This window comes from Dromaius novaehollandiae, chromosome W, assembly GCF_036370855.1.
Source record: "Dromaius novaehollandiae isolate bDroNov1 chromosome W, bDroNov1.hap1, whole genome shotgun sequence".
Classification (NCBI taxonomy): Eukaryota; Metazoa; Chordata; class Aves; order Casuariiformes; family Dromaiidae; genus Dromaius; species Dromaius novaehollandiae.
The window spans coordinates 4,363,272-4,383,884 of NC_088130.1; the positions used below are offsets into that span (position 1 = coordinate 4,363,272).

The window sequence follows — 20,613 nt, forward strand, 5'->3', positions numbered from 1 at the left end:
TCTGTCACCTCATTAGCTTTCCACTCAATTTAGTAGTCCCTGCCAATCTTCTCACCTTGGAATTCCGAACTGTTCTCACTTGCTTAGTATCCGGTTGACCAACAAGTGCAAAATTCCTTATATTGTTTACCAAAGCCCCCACTGTAGCGGCTAACTCACCAGTGGACGGGTAAGCACCCACCACAGCAGCACACAACCATTGATACAGCGAAGGAGCAACTACAGGGTTACCGGAGCTATCTTGCGCAGATGTAAGCTGGGAGAGATAATACTGCACTTGAGTGTCTGTGGACAACAGGCGCATTAAATTCGGCTCCTCTCTTAACAACGTTAATGATCCAGCCCCATTATCCCAGGCTCTCACCATCCACACTAGTAATAACTCCCCCGGTTGCTGCTGGAATGTGGTCAAAAACTCACATAACTCCTTTGGTGTATAAGTCCTTGTCTGCTCTACAGTATCCCTATCTATCTGTCTCTCCCCCCGCATCTGAATAAGCGGCCGCACCTGAGCGTTAGCAGGTTCTTGCTCGATATCAAACTCAATTTCTGAGTCAGATGAGGTACTCCAAATATTGCCATCCCACTCCTCTGGGTACCAGGAGGGTCGAGTTATAATCGCCTGCACCTGAGAAACAGTAGTGGGCACCTTCCCATAACACCCACAGTGCCTATTAGCCATCCGCAAAGCTAATCACTCTACCCTATGGGTTAATTCCTGACTGTTTTCAGTTTGGGTCATAATCAACTCCTGTGCTACCGCCCTCGCATCACGTAAATCTCCACTCTCCTTCTCCAGATCCTTTACTCGTTGCTGCAAAGACAATACCTTGTTATCTAAGGCTCGAATGCCTGTCAACAGTGCCCACCCTAATCGTCCGGCCAGCTTCCGAGCTGCTTCTGATGCGGCACGGAAGGGCATAACCTGTAAAGCGGATTCAACCGCCTTTGGGGTAACATTTTCCCCCTGTGCCAACTCTGGCCAGTCCTCGGGGACTGCCAGTGTGGCAAGCAATGCAGCTACTGGCCCCCATGGCTCAGTCTGGGGCCATCCTGGCAGCCGCAGGCGAGCAGTCCCTTCTTGACTCTCGCCCTCCCCCTTCGCTCTCCTCGGCCACGGCATTGTCATTTGTGTATCCTGCCGACTACGCCAAGTGTAAGGGTGAGGCGGGGGCACTGCCTGGACTCCCGGCAGGGACGGATACACAAAGACAAGGCATACGATGGTCGATACGGAGCATTTATTACCTCTGCGTCTGAACAGGGGTTCCCCAGCGTTTTCCCGATCGAGGCAATAATGGAGCGGGAGAGCCCTGGCACCGCTGAGCGTCGGTCCAGGGTGAGGAACACCAGGGGCAGGGGCACTAGATGAAGGTTTTATGTACTATATACATGCGCAGTAGGCATGTTGAGCTCATTGCTATTCTCGACTCAAAGCCCAGGTGCAGCACCACCCTGGCACAGGCTCAAGCACGTGACTATGGGTCAACATGCCCTGTTGATGCTCCTTTTCCCATGGAACAGTCTGGCTAGCTTCCATCGTCTATCTCCTCAACATTCTTCCACACTTTCCCATACACGCCCCTAATTACTTTTTCCTCATTGGTCCCAATTCTGTTACATTCATACCTAAATTCAATGTTTCCAATACTGTTACCTAGGCAATTTTGGCCCAATATGATATTACTGATACAGTTATCTAGATAAGGGTGGCCTTGCATTCCAAGACTCCCTTCTGACCCTACAGTTCATGCTGGTTATATTTCATTTACATGATATGCTTTTTGGACAGAATTATCTTACTTTAGCCTTGAATCCCCTACCTAATTAAGCACAAGCACATTTTATGCACAGACAGCTTGCATACCAGAGAAAAAAATATAACCCATTTTTTGCTCACACTGTTTCTCTGCCCTTGAATAGTTTTCATCACACTCCTGGTTCCCATCAGAGGCCTTAGCTAGTTTTGAGGCCTAGTGTTCCAGCAGAACCTCTTGCTCACAGCTACACTCCTACTAGTACGGCCCAGGATGCTGGTGGCCTCCTTGGCTGCAAGGCCACAGTGCTGTCACACATACAACTTGTTATCCACCAGGACCCCCAGGTCCTTTACTGTAGAGCTGCTTCCTAGACAGTCAGCCCCCAGCCTGTGCTGGTGCATGGAGTTATTCCATCCCAGATGCAAGACCGTGCACATACTTTTGTTGAATATCATGAGGTTACGGTCAGTCCATTTCTCCAGTCTGTCCAGGTCCCTCTGAATAGAAGTCCTGCCCTCCATCGTATTGACATGCCCCCTCCCCTGGCAGTTTGTTGTCATCTGCAAACTTGCTGAGAGTGCATTCCATGTTTAATGAAGACATTAAACAGTATTGGTCCCAGTAGTGGTCCCTGAGAGACACCACTAGTTCCTGGCCAACAGCTAGACTTTGTACCACTGATCACAACTCTTTGAGCCCAGCAGCCCTGCCAATTTTCCACCCACCTTATCATCCACCTATCTAGCCCATATCTCACCAATGTGGTGATGATGAGACTATGGGAATCTATATCAAAGACCTTGCTAAAATCAAGGTATACAATATCCACTGCCCTCCCCTTGTCCACAGCACCAGTCACCTCATCACAGAAAGCAGTGAGGTTGGTCAGGAATGATTTGCCTTTGGCAAATCCATGTTGGCTGCTCCCAATCACCTTCTTGTCCTTCATGTGCCTGGACATGGCTTCCAGGAGGATTTTCTCCCTAACCTTCCCAGGGACTGAGGTGAGGTTGACTGGCCTGTACTTCCTCAGTTATTCCTTCTTGCCCTCCTTGAAGATGGGTGTGACATCTGCCTTCTTCTAGTCATCAGGCCATCTCACAGAATGGTTGAGGTTGGAAGGGACCTCTGGAGCTCATCTAGTCCAACCCCTCTGTTCAAGCAGGATCACCTAGAGCAGGCTGTCCAGGATCATGTCCAGATGGCTTTTGAATATCTCCAGAGAAGGAGACTCCACAACCTCTCTGGGCAACCTGTTCCTGTGCTCTGTCACCCTCACAGTAAAGAAGTTTTTCCCCATATTCAGATGGAACTTCCTGTGTTTCAGTTTGTGCCTGTTGCCTCTCGTCCTGTCGCTAGGCACCACTGAAAAGAGTCTGGCCCCATCCTCTCTACACCCTCCCTTCAGATACTTATACACATTGATAAGATCCCCCCTCAGTCTTCTCTTCTCCAGGCTGAACAGGCCCAGCTCTCTCAGCCTTTCCTCATAGGAGAGATGCTCCGGTCCCTTAATCATCTCAGTGGCCCTTTGCTGGACTCTCTCCAGTAGCTCCATGTCTCTCTGGTATTGGGGAGCCCAGAACTGGACCCAGCACTCCAAGTGTGGCCTCACCAGGGCTGAGTAGAAGGGGAGGATTAAATCCCTTGACCTGATGGCAACACTCTGCCTAATGCAGCCCAGGATGCCATTGGCCTTCTTGGCCACAAGGGCACATATCCTGGCTCATGGTCAACTTGTTGTCCACCAGGACCCCCTGGTCCTTCTCTGCAGAGCTGGTTGTCCCCCCCTGGCATGTACTGGTGCATGAGGTTATTCCTGCCCAGGTGCAAGATTCTGCACTTCCCTTTATTGAGCTTCATGAGGTTCCCCTCTGCCCATCTCTCCAGTCTGTCGAGGTGTCTCTGAATGGCAGCACAGCCCTTTAGTGTCTCAGCCACTCCTCCCAGTTTTGTATCATCAGCAAACTTGCTGAGGGTGCACTCTGTCCCATCATCCAGGCCACTGATGAATAAGTTGAACAGGATTGAACCCAGTATTGACCCCTGGGGTACATCGCTAGTTACTGGCTTCCAACTAGACTTTGCGTCACTGATCACAAACCCTTGAGCCCAGCAGTTCAGCCAGTTTTCAATCCACCTCACAGTCCATTTTTCTGGTCTGTACTTCCTCAGCTTGCCTATGAGGATGTTATGGGAGACAGTGTCAAAAGCCTTCCTGAAGTCAAGGTAGACAACATCCACTGCTCTCCCCTCATCTACCCAGCCAGTCATTCCATCATAGAAGGCTATCAGGTTGGTTAAGCATGGCTTCCCCTTTGTGAATCTATGCTGACTACTCCTGATCACCTTCTTGTCCTTCATGTGCTTGGAAATGGTATCCAGGATTAGCTGCTCCATCACCTTCCCAGGGATTGAGGTGAGGCTGACCAGCCTCCTGCCCCCTTTGCTCAACTTCTTGCTCATTGGGATGCACTGTTCTTGAGCTTGGAGGAGGTGATCCTTGAATATTAACCAGCTCTCTTGGACCCCTCTTCCTTCTAGGGCCCTATCCCATAGGATTCTTCCAAGCAGGTCCCTGGAGAGGCCAAAATCTGCTCTCCTGAATGCCAGGGTTGTGATCATACTTTTTGCCCTGCTTCCTCCTTGCAGGATCCTGAACTCCACCATCTCATGGTCACTGCAGCTAAGGTTACCCCCAACCTTCACATCTCCAACCAGCCCTTCCTTGTTTGTAAGTACAAGGTCCAGCAGCGCACCTCTCCTCGTTGGCTCCTCTATCACCTGTATCAGGAAGTTGTCATCAATGCGCTCCAGGAACCTCCTGGATTACTTGTGTCCTGCTGTGTTGTCCCTCCAGCAGATGTCCGGGTGCTTCAAGTCCCCCATGAGGACCAGGGCCTGCGAACGCAAGGCTTCTTCCAATTGTCTGAAGAAGGCCTCATCTACTTCTTCTTCCTGATCAGGTGGCCTGTAGCAAACACCCACAACAGTGTCACCCATATTAGTCTGCCCCTTAATTTTTATCCATAAGCTTTCAGTCAACCCATCATCCACCCCTAGGCAGAGCTCCATGCATTCCAACTGCTCTCTCACATAAAGGGTGACTCCCCCTCCTCACCTTCCTGGCCTGTCCTTCCTAAAGAGCCTGTATCCATCCACGGCAGCATTCCAGCCATGCGAGCTATCCCACCATGTCTCTGTAATCGCAATGAGACCATAGCCCTGCAACTGCACACAGAGCTCTAATTCCTCCTGTTTATTCAACACCCTTGGATGCATCCTATCTGGTCCCATGGACTTGTATATGTCCAAGTGGGTTAAGTGAACCCTAACTCTTTCTTCCTCTACTGTGGGTATTGCTTCGCTCTCACAGACTCTGCTAGGAGGCTCAAGGACCTGGGAGGCCTTTAGGGCAGACCTTACCAGTGAAAACTGAGGCAAAGGCGGCACTGAGTACTTCAGCCTTTTCCCTGTTGCTTGTCACTAGGTCCTCTGCCCCACTGAGCAATGAGCTCACACTCTCCTTAACCCTCTTTTTGCTACCAATGTACTTGGATAAACCTTTCTTGCTGCCCTTCACCTTCCTTGCTAGGTTTAACTCCAGCTGAGCTTTGGTTTTCCTGACTACTTGCATGCACAATGTCTTTGTATCCCTCCAAAGTAGCCTGTCCCTGCTTCCACCTTTTGTGTACTTACTTTTTGTGTTGAGTGCAGTCAGGAGCTCCCTGTTCATCCATGCTGGCCTTCTGCCACGCTTGCTCAACTTCCTGTACATTGCAATGGACCGTTCTTGTGCTCTGAGGAGGACAGCTCCTACAAGGATAACTTCTTGAAGATTAGACAGCTCTCCTGGGCACCCTTGCCCTCCAGGGCAGTTTCTCATGGGATCTTGCCAAGCTGGTCCCTGAACAGGCCAAAATATGCTCTTCTGAAGGCCAGGATTGTAATTCTGCTGTTTGTCTTGCTCACCCCTCTCAGGATCTTAAACTCCACAAGTCTAATTGGGCAGCCTTGGCAGTGACTTAACCTTTACATCATCCAACAGTTCTTCCTTGTTTGTGAATAGCAGGTCCAACAGAGCATCTCCCCTAGTTGTTTCATCAGTCATTTGCATCAAGAAATTGTCTTCTATACATTCCAGAAATCTCCTGGATTGCTTGTGCCTAGCCCTACTGCCCTTCCAGCAGATATTGGAGTGGTTCAAGTACTCCATGAGTACCAGGGCCTGTGACTGTGAGGCTTTCTCCAGCTGTCCAAAGGTGGCTTCATCTACCTCCTCCGCTTGATCAGGTGGTCTGTAGCAGACACCTACTACAACACCACCTGTGCTGGTCTGCCCTCTAATCCTTACCTCAATTGCTTCATCACCTGCCCCAAAGCAAAGCTCCATGCTTTCAAGCCACTCCTTTGCATAGAGCACAACCCCTCCTCCTCCTCGCCTGCCCACCCTATCTTTCCCATAGAGCCTGTATCCCTCCATTGCAGCACTCCAATCAGGGGAGCTATCCCACTGTGTCTCCACAATGAACATAGATGTGCTATACTACTGTAAAAATGTTTGATCTGGGTCTCTACATGTGGGTTAGGGGGTTTGCAGATATGTAGGTGCATCGGGGAAAAATTTTAGACAGAATTTCAGTGCCTCACTTCCCATCTGTAGTGGGTGGCCAGTTTGTTTTAGAGTGGCTTTCTTTTGTTCAAATTTTTTTGTGGCTAGCTCAGTCCCTATAAATAGACATTTAACATGTGTGGTAAGTATGAGCGAAAAGTTGGGAAAACTATACAGGACTGAGGTGGGGGATAGGAAGAGGACAAAGTGCAGTTTGGGAACAGGCTACATGAGAGAAAAAAGATGTTGGAAGAAATGAGGTAAGTACTGAAAATAGAAATTTTAGAGAGCTTTTGCAAGGACTTTAGGAGAAATCTAATTTTCTGACCTGTGATCTAAGATCAAGCTGAGATGTCGTGAATTATTTAGAAAGTCTAGACAGTATTGGTCATCTGCTATGACTGATGAATGGCAGATTGTTGGCAGCAATGCATTCTGTTTAGTCAAAGTAATGCATATGGGCCTTCAGCAGTTTACATATGAGTTAAGCAATTAATAGGGGCTGTATTGTTACAATAATAAACTCTAAATTCCTGGAGAAAGAACAGAAACATATACTGTTAGGGAGTTGCTGAAGCCAGCAGCCCATTAGAGATGGGGCTACCGTAGCTCCATGTCCCCATGTCCAACCAGTAGCGAAGTTGAACATGTGTCCCCAGTGGGCACACAAAGACATGTATACAATACACATATACACACAGCCGGCAGCACAGATCAACACAGTCAGTCACACTGAGCACTCACATAAACACAAACAGCACCAACGGCCTCATCCTGTTCCCCTCTCTGGCTGAACAGCATGAAGGTCCTTTAGTAGGAAATATATACATATACAATGTGGATCCCCCCAGTAGCTGGGCTTAGACACTCAGTCTATCTAGTAGCTGGCCCTGGCTCCTCGTTCTCCTCAGTTGCCTCCCAGAGAGAGAGAGAGAGAGAGAGAGCTGTCCCACGCTTGTTCCTCCCCAATCCACCTTGATCCATCTTTCCCTGCCTTTGGTTCCTCCTCTAAACATCCCATAATAAGTCTTGTGCAATCCCAAAATGCTCTTCCCCTGCATCCCATGATGAGCCCCATACCCCCTAGGTAGTAACCCCTCATAATCTGTGAGGTTATCTGGAGAACCTCTCCCACTGATTCATCATGATGGGTGTCACCCTTGAACAATTGACAATGGGGCTGACGCCCTCCTGTGACAGCTCTGGGAGGAGTTGGGGCAGGGTGTCCCTTTCAGGACAGGGTATTATTCAGGTTCCCCCACCTGCCATTGTTCCTCTGTGCTCCTTTGTGTGTGTGGAGACAAGCTTTTTATCACATAACCTAACATATACCATATTTTAGCAGCTTGGTACCTTTACTTTTTAGAGGGCTTATGCAGTAAATTTATAACTAATTTAACGTAATTTCCTTGAACACTTGCTTACTCAAAGTGTGGCGGTTGTTACATTAATTGATTTTTCTGTGATGTTGGCTTAGGCTGCAGATTTTTAAAGAATAACAAATGCATTTATTAGTTTGCAGTGTATGGTAGAGGATCTACTTGTTGCTACTGCTGATGGATATCTCCATCTTATTCACTGGGATGGCATGACCAATGGGAGGAAGGTCATCAACCTATGTACAGTACCATTTTCAGTAGACCTGCAGTCTTCTAGAGGTAATTTTACTTGTGATAGTTAAATAATGGAGAAATACCGTCTAAAATAAAAACACAATGTTTTCTGCTCTCAACCAGAGGCGTGAAAAATCCCTGTTTTGTAAACATGGACAAAATAGCCTGTTGACATGAGTTATTATTGCTGTGAGATAATAAGCAAAGAATTGTATACTCTGTCTAGCAGTATCACTGCATTGACATCTTTTAAAATTGCTCACGTTTTCTCAGCAGGTTCATTTTTGGGCTTCAAAGATGCTCGCATCAGAGATATGGAATATTGTGCCACGCTTAATGGGTTTGCTGTTGTTTTTAATGATGGCAGGATTGGTTTCCTTACATCAGTCTCAAGTAGATTCACTGCTGAGGTATAACTTATTTAATACTTCTAGGACATGTTACTTTGTCTTTGTATTAGTTGTAGAAAATAACTGAATGTTTTTCTTTCCCTGCCCCCCATATTTCAGGTAACTTGTAGCTTTCACTTCAATTCACCTACAAATTAAAAAAATACAAGCTATTTAAGAGGCAACTTGAGAACAGTACTATGTTTCATACCATAGATTGAAACTAAACTAATAAGGTGACTTTATGGGAGAGCATATAGTAGAAAGAGCTTTAGGCCAAATCTTGAGCTATTGTGTACTGTCACAGTTGGTTTGAAGTAGAGTTGATCTTTGACCTTTCATCACTCCAGAATCTGTTTACAGTTCTGAGGTCTTATTCCTGTGTCTGCAATAGGCTTCTTGTTACTAATTATAAGTGGGGTGTTAAGAGATGGTTTCTCCAGCTCTAAACTATCTCACACTATCTCACTATTCCTAGCTCTGTCTTAGCTGTAAGTCTAACTGTTCTAACAGTGATAGGCATGTTTCAGAATTTATTTTAAAGGAATCTTTTCTAAGCCACAAGTTCTCACCTAAAACTTGATCTACAAACTATAGTGATTTTTCTCATTTGATATTATTGCTTTATTTTAATTACAAAAAATCCAGAAAGCTATGTGTTGTTAGTCCCAAACTCCTAATTTGATAAAAGGATTTTGAACCCTTCTCCCTCCTCCCCCACACTTTAATATTTATAGATTCAGCAGTTGCAGAAGTGTATTTTTCCTGTTTTGTGTTCTGACTCCATCCTTCACACCTTCAATTTATTTTATGTGTTGTTAGTAGTATTATGTGCCTTACAGCTGTTGTCTTACCTTGGTTATTCAGTGCTCTAATAAACAAAAGCTGATGCCTATATAACTAACTTTGTTACTCATGATGATGTCAGTTTGTAGGTAGACTATTCATCTGAATTATATCAGTTAATCTTGAAATCTGCAATAGAAATAAACTTTTCAAATAGAAATACAATATACTTTATTATTGAAAAAATATGTAAAATTTGATTTGAGATTACTGTATTAATATGCTTTGCTATTTAAACATCTCTGTAATGTTGTAAATATCAGGAAAATTGTGTTGTGAAAGCATTATATACATTGGGTTTTGGTATTTAAAAAACAGACGTACTTAAATTCCTAGGATAGATAGATATATTGAAAAGAAAAACATCTAGATGATGTAGGTCAGCTGGCAGACCCAGAGAATGAGATTATTGCTAATTGCCTTTGTAACTGTAGCTGAACATCTCCAGCGCATGCACAGGCTTGTATAATGAGTTACTACCACATTCATGGGAGGAAAAGTTTGCTGTCATGGTTATATACTGTTTTTGATTGTTTTCCTCAAATAGGCAGCTGGACTACAACGTAGACATGTTAGGTCACTCTGCAAACACTTCTCTTTTTTAACTACATTGGTCTAATTGGGGGGGAAGGGAGGGGGGGCACAGGTTTTAATTTCTCTGTGCTTGATACTGTAAAGCTCCACTTCCAAAACAACTGTGAACTTTAGTTGAGTGATTATTGAATTATATGGAAAACATGTGTAGAAGCTGATTGAGTATCATGAATAAAAGTATTGTTTAACCAAAATCTTTTATGACTTTTTTTTTCTTTACAGCAGCTCTATGGTGTTTGCTTACAAGATGTGGTTGATGGAACTTGTGTGGCAGTAAATAACAAATACAGACTAATGGCATTTGGATGTGTCAAGTAAGTTTTGTAAGACTATTCTGACAAGTTGATTGGAAAAGATTTGGAGGTTTCTTATGAAGGACAAGTATTAGTTTATTTCTTACAAAGTTATGTTGTAAAAGCTTTAAAGGTGTAAGTTATCAGTCCTATTAAAGGTGGAATTACCTGCTTTGTCAAGAAGGTAGAAGACGGGAAGGGAATAATTTCGGGTGAATGAGTCAAATGCCATTTAGTTTTCAGACTGGAAGAATAAAAGTAACTAGAGCAGTAGTGAGGCTTGGAAACCTGCCACTGCTCCAGTTAATCTCAAAGCAGGATTGTTTTGAAATGAGGTTAATGTCAAATAGTTAATATTGCTAATATTAGGCTAGAAATGTTGACCTTTTTGCACCTGACTGACAAAACTCTCTGCTCTGTAGAGTCTAGATTTGGTAGGGAAAAATATTGCCTATTTGCTGAGTAACTGGGAATGTCTTTTAAGTGAAAGGTGCTCTTACTTCTGTTGTTTGCTTTGTTCCTTTGAAGATGATTCCTTTTATATAATCTTGTTTTGTAAAGCCTATAGTGTAGCCTTTTTCAGAGCCAGCTTCATAAGAACTTAGTCATCTGTGTGGTTTAGTCTTCAACTGCCTTCTTTAGGAATTGTATTCCCAGTTGTAGTAACATCGTTGTATTTTAGTTCCAGTCACTTTGGGTTATAGTTTGGGGTTTTTTTTTTTGTTTTGTTTTTAGCAATCTTAATATGCACTAGTGCACTTCAAATGAAACTTTAGCACCCAGTAAATATCGCATCTAACTTAAAAGTATTTATAGGGATTGCTATGGAGTTGGGATCCATGTAAAAACTTGAACTGTAGAAATATGTTTTCATAGAGCCAAATAGTACTCACTGCATTGATAGTTTTATAAGCCTGTTCTGTTGGGTTCTCTACTGCATTCTGGAAAGCTTCTCGTAAACATGTTACTTGACACAATACATCTGTTCTAGACTAATAATGTCTGCTACTATCTAGATACACCTTACTATTAAAAGTTTAGTTTTGTGTTTTCCATTTTTAGAAGTGAAAGTAGATAGTTATAAAAGTATCTTAATGTTTGGCTTTGATCAGAACGTAGCCCAAAAGTTATATAATATGGGCAGGTTTTCTTTTTAAACTACTTTTAATAAATAAATTCCTGTGTGTGAACTGTAAGTGGAGTATTTCTGAGAATGGGAAATCATTTTTAAACAATATATTAACAGCTTATTCTTAACCAGTTAAGCTTAGAACTCTAAGTGCTCTATAGGCTACAGTATTTGTAATCTCTTCCAGCGGCTCTGTGCAGGTTTATACAATGGATATCACTACTGGAGCCATGCAACTTTCTCATAAATTGGAGTTGATGCCAAAACAATATCCTGGTGAGTTCTGCAATGTTAATTTTATTGCTAGAATTTTCCAGCTGTTCTTGTGAAGTACAATACAAAGTTGAGCATTAAAGTCTCATGGGTTGAAATTAAGTATTTCACTATCTCTTTCAGGTATTAAAGAATATTTTTTTATCCCTGGTTAATAAAGTACTGTTCACTGTTTGCATTATTACTAGTGATGTGATTCATATGTGAATCTTCGCTGTTTTGGATAAAAATTTGAATTCTTCATCTGAGAAATTGACAGGGAGAATTAGTAATGAATATGTTAGTGGTAGGAATTTGTGCAGTGAACTTGAAACAATTGTCATGTTTTCTATAGGATTATTTAAAAATAAATAAGTCCTGTAGGGTCCCACCAATTTCAATAAAAATTGTGTTGGGAATTCAACGATCCCCTTTAGCCCAAACTGCAATGTTACTTGAACACAAGCATAATGGATATGTGTTTTTTTTGTTTGTGTTTTTTCTCCTCGCATGGTAGTGATAATAAGTGTTGTGAGTTTGAGTAAAAGGCGTATGAAGAGGTAAAAATATGCATCCCTCATATCAAGCAGGTTTGTACCTAATATGAATGTTTCAATAATGAGTCATCTCTGTGAATACCAGAAATATTGCAGAGGTCAGTGGAGTCTAAAGGCGATTTGCTTGAATAAGTGCTGATCACACAAACTGGAGAGGCTTCAAGGGTAGCTATAAAATCTTTTTCCAAAGATCATCTTACCAGAGTTGCAGTTTTATGGTTGTGTCATAGCAGTATATTTTCTGAACTGTCTTCATGTATTCTTAATTTCCTATAAAGCTGAACATATCTTTTGAAGAAAATATGAATTATTTATTTGCTGTTCACTTATTTTGAGGTGGTGATATTAAATGCAGCAAAGACATTAACTGGAAAATCAAATTTATATGTATTTTTTTTCTTCCTTATGACAAAAGCAGTTGAAAAGTAACTGACATTTTTCACATATTATCTTACTATCTGTTTTAAAACAGATATTTGGAATAAAACAGGACCAGTTAAACTGATCAGGTGGTCTCCTGATGGTTGTGCTGTTATGGTGACCTGGAAATGTGGAGGCATGTCCTTATGGAGTGTTTTTGGTGCCCAGCTTATTTGTACTCTAGGAGGAGATTTTGTGTGAGTATCTTTCACTATGAAAACCATAAAACTTATTAGAAAATACTTTTAATTAACTGAATTACAGATTTGGTTGTTTGATGTCATTTCAATTTTATTTCTGTAACATCACAATCACTGAATGACTAAACAGGAGAGGATCATGTGAAAATAAATAATCCTATGCATTTTTTTGTAATGATCTTTCTCCAGCAAAGCAAATGACTACTAAGCCTTCCTTCAGAATCAAATAGTATTAAAATTCTCTTACATTTTCAGAACATATGCTATTAGTAGTATTAGCATTGATGGCATCCAGAAAGGATGATTTAGAATGTTTACATTATGTTACAGACAATATGAAGTTGTTTTGCCTTTAAGTAGTAGTGTGCCTCAAACAGGCCTTATAGCTTGAGCAGAGGATAAAACCAAAATGCTATGACAATACTGTAATAGAAAGATATTTTCTTATTTTGATACGGTTATTCCATACTTAAATTTGTTCTGTTTTTTAAGGTATCGTTCTGATGGTATTAAAAAGGACCCTTTAAAGATCCATTCTATGGTAAATATGATTGTAAAAAATACTATAATGGGATGGCTGTTTGATTTCCACCCTCCCCCCCCAAAAATCTGTTCTATTACAAATATTAAAAAAAATTGGCTTTCTTCAACAGTATTGTATTTAATAAACAAGATACCTTAACTATACTTTCCAACATAAGTAGCTGTACTGAGGGGAGAGGGAGAAGGGGAGAGTTGATTGTTCTTTTTCATTTATATTCCTGATCATGATGTATGTGTACCAAGCCTTTTCTTGTCTTTGCTTTTTTTTAGGAATGAATTTTTTTTTAGCTTGACTTCTTTAATAGTCTCCTTTATTATTTTATATATTTCAGAGTATCACGAGACAAGAAATTTATTTTTTTTTTTCCTAAAATTATTAACTAACTTAAACTACTTCAACAGAGAAGGCTAAGTCACAATATGGACTCATGAAACAAATTAGTGTGAAATCCTGCTAGTCTGTCAAATAAGGAGATGTTGGTAAATATAAAACATTATCTTACAGGTCCATTCCACAAACCATGGTATATATTGTACAATTATTCTCAAGTTTTGAATTTTATTTGCATATAGTCATATCACTATCAAGATTCACATGCCTTTAAACATGCATAACAAGTGGGAATATATACTTGTATGGATAATACAACATACCTGCTTTTTTTTGTTTGCTTTTTGTGAGGATGTGTGTGGGTTCTTAAGTGAGGTTGAAATTTTGATACCACTGATGTTAATGAGCAACAACCATTGACTTTATTGGGATGAAGAATTTTATGCCTCTTTTTATTTTTGTGGCTTTTTGGTTAGACTCTTTAGCTTGCAGGCTTAAGCTACTATCTGCATAACTTATGTGGAGTTTGTATGTTTAACCAACTCTTTATATAAAAAGGAAAGAACTTATGCTTAATGTTCCCTGTGGGTTTTACTGCCAGAGGTTCCTATGTGATGCCTACTGTTTTCAGAACAGCAAACTGGTGGTTTTCTGCTAGTCATGTGTTTAGCCTAAGATCAATCACAGTACATTCCTGTAAGTCTTACTGAGAGTCTAAAGTAATATTTACTTTTATTTTTTGCATATGTTCAGAGTTGGGGTTCAGAAGGATATCACCTGTGGGTGATTGATGGGAATTGTTCTCAAAATACAAAGTGTAAAAGAGATGCAAAGAAGGAAGCTCCCCAATTTAGTATTTTGCAATTTCAATTCATCAAGAGTGCACTCGCTGTTAACCCTTGTATGGTAAGTATTTATTGATAAGTATCCTTACTTTAGAGTATGCTCCCAGTTTTCAGATGACTTTTGAGTTATTCCCTTATCAGGCTTTCAGTCTGTTTTCCAACCATTCAATTAGCCTGTTTCTCTTTAAAAAGCACATCTCTTTATTATAATAGCCTTTAAAATGGCACTTGGAAAATATTGCTGTGTATTGCTATAACAAACCCCATAATTTAATGCATCAATACATGGTGATGCAAAAGTTGAAAACTGTGTTAATTCCCATTTTCTGTGAGTTGTTTGTTAATAAAGCGAATTTGTGTTTTACTTATTTTCTATGCATAGAGTTAAAGGGGTTGGTCGATTGGTTTGTTTTGTAGAGTAACCAGGAACAAGTCCTTCTTCAAGGAGAAGATTGTTTGTACTTGAACTGTGGAGATGCCAAACAGGTCCAGAGTCCCAGAAATACTTTGCTGCACCCTGAACATAAGCCTGCCAGGGGCAGAGGCCCATTTTCAGATGGTGGTTTAGATTCTCAGAGTTTAAGCACTTTATTAGGACACAGACATTGGCATGTTGTACAGGTAATTCTCGTTGGTCATTCATGTAAGTATTCTATGCTTGCTAGCATTCATAGGGTTGGGAAATGAACCTGTTCTTACTATCACTCTTTAATGTACCCTTTTTGTATGGGATGTTTGCTTTCTTATTTTCTCTTGCCTTCCAGTTGTGGATTTAAATCCTAGCCAATAAAACAATTAATGCCTTTTCTTATGCTCAGAATCTTCACAGGCGAAGAGGAAGCACACTTCATATACGTAAAGCCAAGAATTTAGTATAACAGAACTCTTAACAGTCTAAATCAATAATCATTATTAGCCTAGATCTATTTATTACAGGAAAAAGAAAGAATAATGCAGTTATTGTGACTTTTTCCAGTATATAAGTACTCTAATAACAATACAACTTTATTTGTAACACACGCTTCTTAGTTTCTGTCCTGTCTCTTGAAGTCACGCTCACTCTTCCATTGCTCCTCTGGTTCTTAAAGTCAGTAGCTTCAGACTGTTGGAGAGGATAACAAAATAAGTCGTCAGCCTCTGGAGTCCTTCTCCATGAGGAATGTGATGTTGAGGTTGCTGGTTTCTTCTTTCTCACTCTAGGATCCCACTTAGGGTCATTTTTATGTTTGCTAACACGCTTTTACACCTTTCTCTTTCTTCATTAGTCTGCAGCTCCAGGTTACAGCCAAGTTTACTATATATGGTGCCCTTCATGTGTGTTAGATGCTATTTCTTTCTCTTTGTTGCCCCTAAAGCCGGTTTTGTCCAGCTTCAGGTCTGCATTTTTGTTAACTGACCATTAGTGAGTTTTTATAGCCACGGGGGTCTCCAATGCCAAGCCTGTGCCCCATCTCTTATCATCATCCCATGCCTGTCCTCCTCTATGCCGCATCCTGTGTCTCCCCTTCTCAAGGCCTCTGCTATCGTACCAGGCCTGTATTTCTCTGCACTATGTCATTGTGTTAGTGTCATAAATATCTCATTCCACATAGAACAACTGCTTGTCACTGCTATTTATATAAAACTATGGTTGTACCACACAAAGATAAACAAAAGTAGAACAAATGAGCCATAGACACCCAGTCAATTAGAAATTGCTGTCACAGCTAAACCAAGTAAAACAAAGCTGCAGGCAGGTCAAGAAAACTTCAGACAGTGCAGGCCTGACAAGCCTCAGTTCCGAGGCCTTGCAAGCTCAGTACAAAGCTTATGGCCTGTTACTAGCAATGGCAATACAGGACTACATGGTTACACTTTCTGATCTTAGGAAAAATAAGTTAAATTCCATTACCATGCTTTGAAGGGGAGGATAGGTACAAGAAATACTCTAGGGATTAGGTTTATTATGTTTATACACATTGCTTTAAGCACTTTCAACTGCTGAAATACAGCTTTAGGTTTTTTCTTGTATTTTCAAGCACTCTGAAATGGCATGTTTTTAAAAATAAATGATTGAAACTTTAAAATATCAAGCTTGGGGGGAAAAAAGCTATTTCTAAGAGCAGGTTCTGGTTTTCCAGCAGTATGAAGAACAAATTAAATAACTTTTAATCCATAAACCTAGACTGTCTTCTACTTCCATGCTGTGTTTAAAAAAAAAAAAAAAAAAAAAAATCGTGGTTTAAAAAAAATTGTTAAAACCTTTCAGAAAACACCATGGTTTAGATTTTTCACATGAATCAATACTGTTGTGTTGCATTTGACACTAGGCATTTGTATCAAGTTCTGAATGCTGTCCAGTCTCTACTCTAACTGACCTGATGGTTTTCTTGCCCCCTGAAATGGGGGGGGGGGGGGGGGATTTTCAGTCTATGTAGGGACAAAACAAATGCAATTGAATCTTATGTGAGAGAAAAAACATACCCAACAAAAGAGCTAATGGTTTGGTGATGAGGGTGCTCACCCAAATTATATCAGATTGAAGACTGGATCTTGATCCTGGATTTTGTATTATCTCAAGTGACATGGTAAATCTAGGCTCAAGATTTAATCCAATACATAATAGGCAAGTGCCTTTACCACAAGGCTGTTGTCCATCCTGGTGTGTGTTTCTGCTTAGAGAAATTCTATCCTAACTGAAAAATCCTTTCCAAGTGCAGTGTTTGGTCAGAACTGGTACATTCCCATGAAAAGTTCCACTTTTGATGGATCAGAAGTTTCTGTGCCAGAGAAAAGCATGTACAAATTTGACTATTAATCCATAGGGTAGCATTAGCTATTATATGTTATTAATGCATTGCTACATTCCTTGTATACAAAACCAGCCAAACATTTATGGTTCTATAGTGTTCTTGAAAAGAGTAATTGTGTTTAAAATAAATCACAAAACTAGAAACCAAAATGCTTTAGAAAAACTTGATGCCATATAAGTTCCTCTTGAACATTATAATTTATCATAACTTTAAATTTAATTTTTATTTTTTAGATTCATAGTACATATCTAGAGAGCAACTGGCCTATAAAGGTGAGTTATTTCATTAATATTTTGTTGTTCAATAAAAGTATTAGGTTCCTATAGCTGTCTGTTAGAGCTCATCTAATGCTAGCAGGTGAGATAATTGTATTAAATTATTTCTAAAAGAAAAATATGTTGGAGAGAATAGTAGAAAACATTACAACTATAAAGTTTCAACTCTATTGCTTGTAGTAACCTACTTGGACAGAATATATAATTTATTTATTATATTGAGTTCTATAGGAGTTCTGACATTCTCTTCCCCCCCCCCCCCCTTCTCTTCCTTCAGTTTTCAGCCATTGACAAGCTGGGGCAGAATGTAGCTGTGGTTGGCAAGTTTGGTTTTGCACATTATTCTTTAATCACAAAAAAGTGGAAGCTGTTTGGAAATGTTGCCCAGGTATACTGGGGAGATTATATTTGTTGGAACATGTGACTTCAGAAGAAAACAAAGTATCTTTCAAATGAACTGCTTGAAGACAGACTAGGGGATTGTGGATGCTGGGTTTTCAATGTCTTGTCATAAAACACTTGAAATATATCTTTTGTCTTTGGCTCAATAATTCTACCTGATTATTAACAGTTTCCAAATCTGAGTACCTATGGTCAGACTCCTACTCCCTTATGTCTTATTTAAGAAACTACATACACAACCTGGCTTTAGATACCCAAGCTTGCAAATTCTGGACAGTAGCAGAAAAAATGGAGGCAGATTAGGGCAGTGATGCCTGTAGATTGATGAACAGAATCACAGAATGGCTGAGGTTGGAAGGGATCTCTGGAGATCATCTAGTCCAACCCCCTTGCTCAAAGCAGGTCAGCTAGAACTGGCTGCCCAGGACCCTGTCCAGATGGCTTTTGAATATCTCCAAGGATGGAGACTGCACAACCTCTTTGGGCAACCTGTTCCAATGCTCAGCCACCCTCACAGTAAAAAAACCTTTTCTTATGTTTGAATGGACCTTCTTGTATTTCAATTTGTGCACATTGCCTCTCATGCTGTCACTGGGCACCACTGAAAAGAGTATGGCCCTGTTGTCTTTACTCCTCCCCATCAGGTATTTGTATACACTGATAAGATCCCCCCCGAGCCTTCTCTTCTCCAGGCTAAACAGTCCCAGCTCTCACAGCCTCTCCTTATATGAGAGATGCTCCTGTCCCTTCATCATCTTCGTGGCCCTGTTGGCTGCCTTTGCCACAAGGGCACGTTGCTGGCCCATGTCTGACTTGTCCACCAGGACTCCCAGGTCCTTCTCTGCAGAGCTGCTTTCCATCTGGTCGGCCCCCAGCCTGTACTGGTGCATGGGGTTATTCCTCCCCAGGTGAAGGGCTTTGCACTCCCCTTTGAACTGCAAGTTCCTGTCTGCCCATTTCTCCAGTCTGTTGAGGTTCCTCTGAACTGTAGAGTTATGGTAGGGTTTTTGTCTGTGTGGTTTTTTTTTTTTTTTTTTTTGGTTTGGCTGATTTTTATTTGTTTGCTTTGATGGAGTTTGTTCTTCACCTAGTATTCTGCAACACTTTGTCATTTTTAAGTAATAACAACTGAATATTAAGTGGCAAAACAACCTAATCTAGGTATGTGAAATCTTATATAGCTCATGTCTGACTGTCGGTAATTACTTACTAAATGCATATATGTATATATAGTTTGAGTGATTTGTGGAAACCTAGAAGCTTGCTAATTTGCCTTTCTTTCCTTTCTTTTTATTTTAAGGAGCAAAATATGATGGTAACAGGTGGCTTAGCCTGGTGGAATGATTTCATTGTTCTTGCATGTTATAATTTAAATGACCATCAGGAAGAGGTGAGGTATTTTTCCTCAGAGTAAGTGGGTCATAATGTTAATCAGATGTGTTCTAAAATAATATTAAATGTGAAAAACTCAATGAATATATAATTATTGGTCACCTGCAAATTTTTTTTCCGCTATGTAACTAATCCTTTGGAGAAAAGGTCATTATTGATATTAAAAGCTATTTTATGCTGGCTACCATAAATCTCCTCATTGTTCTTAACCTGTGATATTTTTCTGAATGCTAGCACAGAGGTTACTTTGAGGTTTCCAGTTAGAGTATTTTGAGAGAATTTTATAAGGTTTTTCAAATAAGGTAGGCATAAGAACTTTTATTTATATATATATTTTTTAAGCTAAGGAATAAAACTCTTTCCCTTTCTTTGATTGTCATTCTAAAACTTCAGAATTGGCTGTACTACCTTTTAACCACTTTGGATGCAAGTAGCATAGTATTATGGTTAAAGCATTTGTTAATCAAGAACTTACTGATGTATCTTGCTAGAAATCCTTGACAGCCATTTCACAAATGTGGAATCAAGAATCAGTCAAAAGAAACCTATATTAAAACTATTTATTTTTCTTGCAGCTGAGAACTTACCCACAAACATCTAATCTTGATAATACATTTGCATCCGTCGCTAAAGTACAAGCAGACACATTACTGCTCAGTGTCTTCCGGGACATCGTAATATTGTTCAGAGCAGATTGTTCTATTTGCCTTTACAGTATTGAGAGAAGACCTGATAGGTGAGTACCAGTGAACCAGGTTACTACAAAAGTGTTAAAAATAACTGTATAAATGTACTCTCTCTTCAATCTCAATACATTCTTTTGATAACATCAGATTCTTTGATAACCTCTTGGGTCAAACTTTTAAAATATGGTATCAGTGAGTAGGAAATGTCACCTGTATGTACTAGTGACATTTCTTGAGTGTTGCCACCTACATATGTGCATACATGCATGCAAGTATAGAGGTAATGACTGAGAAATTCACATTCCAAACTGTATTTGTGCAAGTTGAGTCAGAATTGAGGTGCTTTAGAAAACTTGGCTCATCCTAGCTGATAGGAACTTGAAGACTTGCATCATACTGAATGTAGGCTGAAAGAAAAAGGCATTGAAAGATACCTGTATATTTGGATATTGTTTAGAAAAGGAGTGTTGCCAAGATTAAAAGTAGGAAATGTTAGGAGGAAAAAAAAGAAAAGACGAAGTGATTAAAAAGGGAGAGGCATGCTGTCTTGAGACAAAAGAAATACCATCACAAAAAACAGCCAGGTATAGACTTAAAGCCACTGATGTTAGGAAGGAGATGAAGATTCCTGTATAGTTTTTGAGGTTCTTAAGCAGATAAAGTTTTCCTCAGTATTGTAGCT

General features: G+C 40.6%; 1 protein-coding gene across 7 annotated transcripts in view; it reads left to right on the forward strand.

The window, feature by feature from the left end:
* Window positions 1-20,613, forward strand: part of LOC135324459 (guanine nucleotide exchange factor subunit RIC1-like) — a 90,128-nt gene that overhangs the window by 48,009 nt on the left and 21,506 nt on the right. For 6 of the 7 annotated variants that reach the window (XM_064500901.1, XM_064500905.1, XM_064500903.1 and 3 more), the window contains 12 exons: window positions 7,888-8,030; window positions 8,259-8,395; window positions 10,037-10,128; window positions 11,424-11,512; window positions 12,518-12,662; window positions 13,158-13,206; window positions 14,293-14,445; window positions 14,802-15,005; window positions 17,410-17,448; window positions 17,729-17,839; window positions 19,154-19,243; window positions 19,821-19,981. In XM_064500901.1, coding sequence (XP_064356971.1) covers window positions 7,888-8,030; window positions 8,259-8,395; window positions 10,037-10,128; window positions 11,424-11,512; window positions 12,518-12,662; window positions 13,158-13,206; window positions 14,293-14,445; window positions 14,802-15,005; window positions 17,410-17,448; window positions 17,729-17,839; window positions 19,154-19,243; window positions 19,821-19,981 — 1,413 coding nt within the window. The remainder of the gene's footprint in view (window positions 1-7,887; window positions 8,031-8,258; window positions 8,396-10,036; window positions 10,129-11,423; window positions 11,513-12,517; window positions 12,663-13,157; window positions 13,207-14,292; window positions 14,446-14,801; window positions 15,006-17,409; window positions 17,449-17,728; window positions 17,840-19,153; window positions 19,244-19,820; window positions 19,982-20,613) is intronic. The other variant, XM_064500902.1, reaches the window with a different exon arrangement.